This window comes from Bison bison, unplaced genomic scaffold (genome assembly GCF_000754665.1).
Source record: "Bison bison bison isolate TAMUID 2011002044 unplaced genomic scaffold, Bison_UMD1.0 scf7180017864142, whole genome shotgun sequence".
NCBI lineage: Eukaryota > Metazoa > Chordata > Mammalia > Artiodactyla > Bovidae > Bison > Bison bison.
The window spans coordinates 765,999-767,843 of record NW_011494714.1 but is presented as its reverse complement, the minus strand read 5'-3'; the positions used below and the strand labels follow the sequence as shown (position 1 = coordinate 767,843).

At 52.6% G+C, this 1,845-nt stretch overlaps 1 protein-coding gene across 1 annotated transcript in view; it reads right to left on the bottom strand.

The window, feature by feature from the left end:
• The window catches only part of PPIB (peptidylprolyl isomerase B (cyclophilin B)), a 6,225-nt gene that overhangs the window by 1,170 nt on the left and 3,210 nt on the right, over nt 1–1,845 (bottom strand). Inside the window, exon 4 of the mRNA XM_010840201.1 lies at nt 18–202. Within this exon, the coding sequence (XP_010838503.1) occupies nt 18–202 (185 nt within the window). The remainder of the gene's footprint in view (nt 1–17; nt 203–1,845) is intronic.

Sequence of the window (1,845 nt, the reverse complement as noted above, 5' to 3'; positions counted from 1 at the left end):
CAGCCCCCCAAACTCACCATGCCCTCTAGAACTTTGCCGAACACTACGTGCTTGCCATCTAGCCAGGCAGTCTTGACTGTCGTGATGAAGAACTGGGAGCCGTTGGTGTCTTTGCCCGCATTGGCCATGCTCACCCAGCCGGGCCCATAGTGTTTAAGCTTGAAGTTCTCATCAGGGAAGCGTTCACCGTAGATGCTCTTACCTGAGAAGAAAGAGGAAGTCAGGGAGCTAGGGTTGGGGTGGTGGGCAACAAAGCAGATCTCTGGGCTGAGGACTCTAGAGGCCGAAGCTGTCCCCCGTGCAGGCCAGGCTCCAGTGGAGGACGAGGACACGCATACCAGCTTCCCACCCTTTGGCCCTGGAGCCAAACCATGGTGACAGCCAAAGTGGGGCATGAGGCTAGGCTGAGTGGACAGTACACATGATGTGAGAAGACAGCTTGATGGCTTTCAAGTAAGGCACAGATTAGAAACGGCCTTGGATGAGGCCTCAGAGGCCTGCCGTGGAGACTTTAGTGGAGAAGAGGTGCTGGGCAGGATGCAGGGGGCAGGGGAGGGTAAGAACCCTCCAGAAAAGGAGGACTGCTACAGCTGACCAGCTTTTCTTCCTAAGAGCACAGAAGATGCTGAGGAAGCACCAAGCAGGAAGAGAGATGAATGGGGAGGGGCTGCCATGCGCGTTCTGGAAAGTCAAGAGCCTCATGGACAACTGAACCCCAAAATAAAAGGTGGCTCTGAGTGCGTGTACTATGTCTGTGTGTGGAGGGTCTGGGGCCTGGGAGCGAGACAGGAGCCAAGAGCACATCTCTACCCACCCCGACCTTCCAGAGACCCTAACTTCAACTCCCAAAGCTAGGTCCAGGGGAAAACACCGCACCCTCCTCCATCCCCGTGAGAGTCACACTGTGCACTAGAGGCCCCAAGAAACCCAGCAGCAAAGGAGTGATTTGCACTTTGTTTTACCCAACACCTTTCAAACTTATTTGCATACGAAACCTTTTTCTTCTCCTTCATGACTCAACCAGACAGATAGCCTCTTGAGGATAGTTCTGGAGGAAGAGTAGTGGGACCAAAAATAAACTATTTTTATGTGTATTGTGAAATGTAAAAAGAAAATTGTCAACTCCTTAAGAATAAAGGTTCCCATGTGAGAATCCTTTGTAAAACTCAGCCAACTGCAGGATTTTGACTACTGCTGCTATCCAGAAAACCCATAAACCTACTTAGCTCCCCTCACTTTCCCAAGATACAAGGAGTCCCAAACTTCAATGGATAGCGAAGGCTGTAAACTCAATATACTTGGTCGTCTTTCTCTCCAGACGTCGGTTATTCTCGACATGTTCCCCTCTGCACGGTGTCGGTGCCGCCCCCACACCCCCGTCCTCTCTTCTGGTGCCCGCTCCCCAGCCGCTGCAATCACAGCTGAGGCTCAGAGTGGGAACGGGATGCCAGAGGACTGGTGCAAGCATCCGACACATTAAAAAAAAACCCACCCCATGAGGCAGGACCTAAGAGCCCCCTCCTCCTCAAAGATAATGAAGACAAGATACACAAGATACCCTCGCTGGGAAGCAGCACTGCTGGAGTTCAAACCAAGGTGGTCTGGTTCTCGAATCTCTGCTCTTAACCTGTAGGAATCCTCTCTGGGTTCAGGCTCACACTGATCGATGCAGGGGCGATTATACCAACCCCCTGCCAGTCTGCTTCTCCTGCATCCATGTCCTGAATCCACCACATTATCCCTCAAAACTCCCCTGCCATCAGGCCTTGCTCCCATTCAAGTCTTCAGCAGATCTTCACTCTATGGAGGACAAAGCCCTGGGTCCTGGGCCTGGCCCCGGCCTGC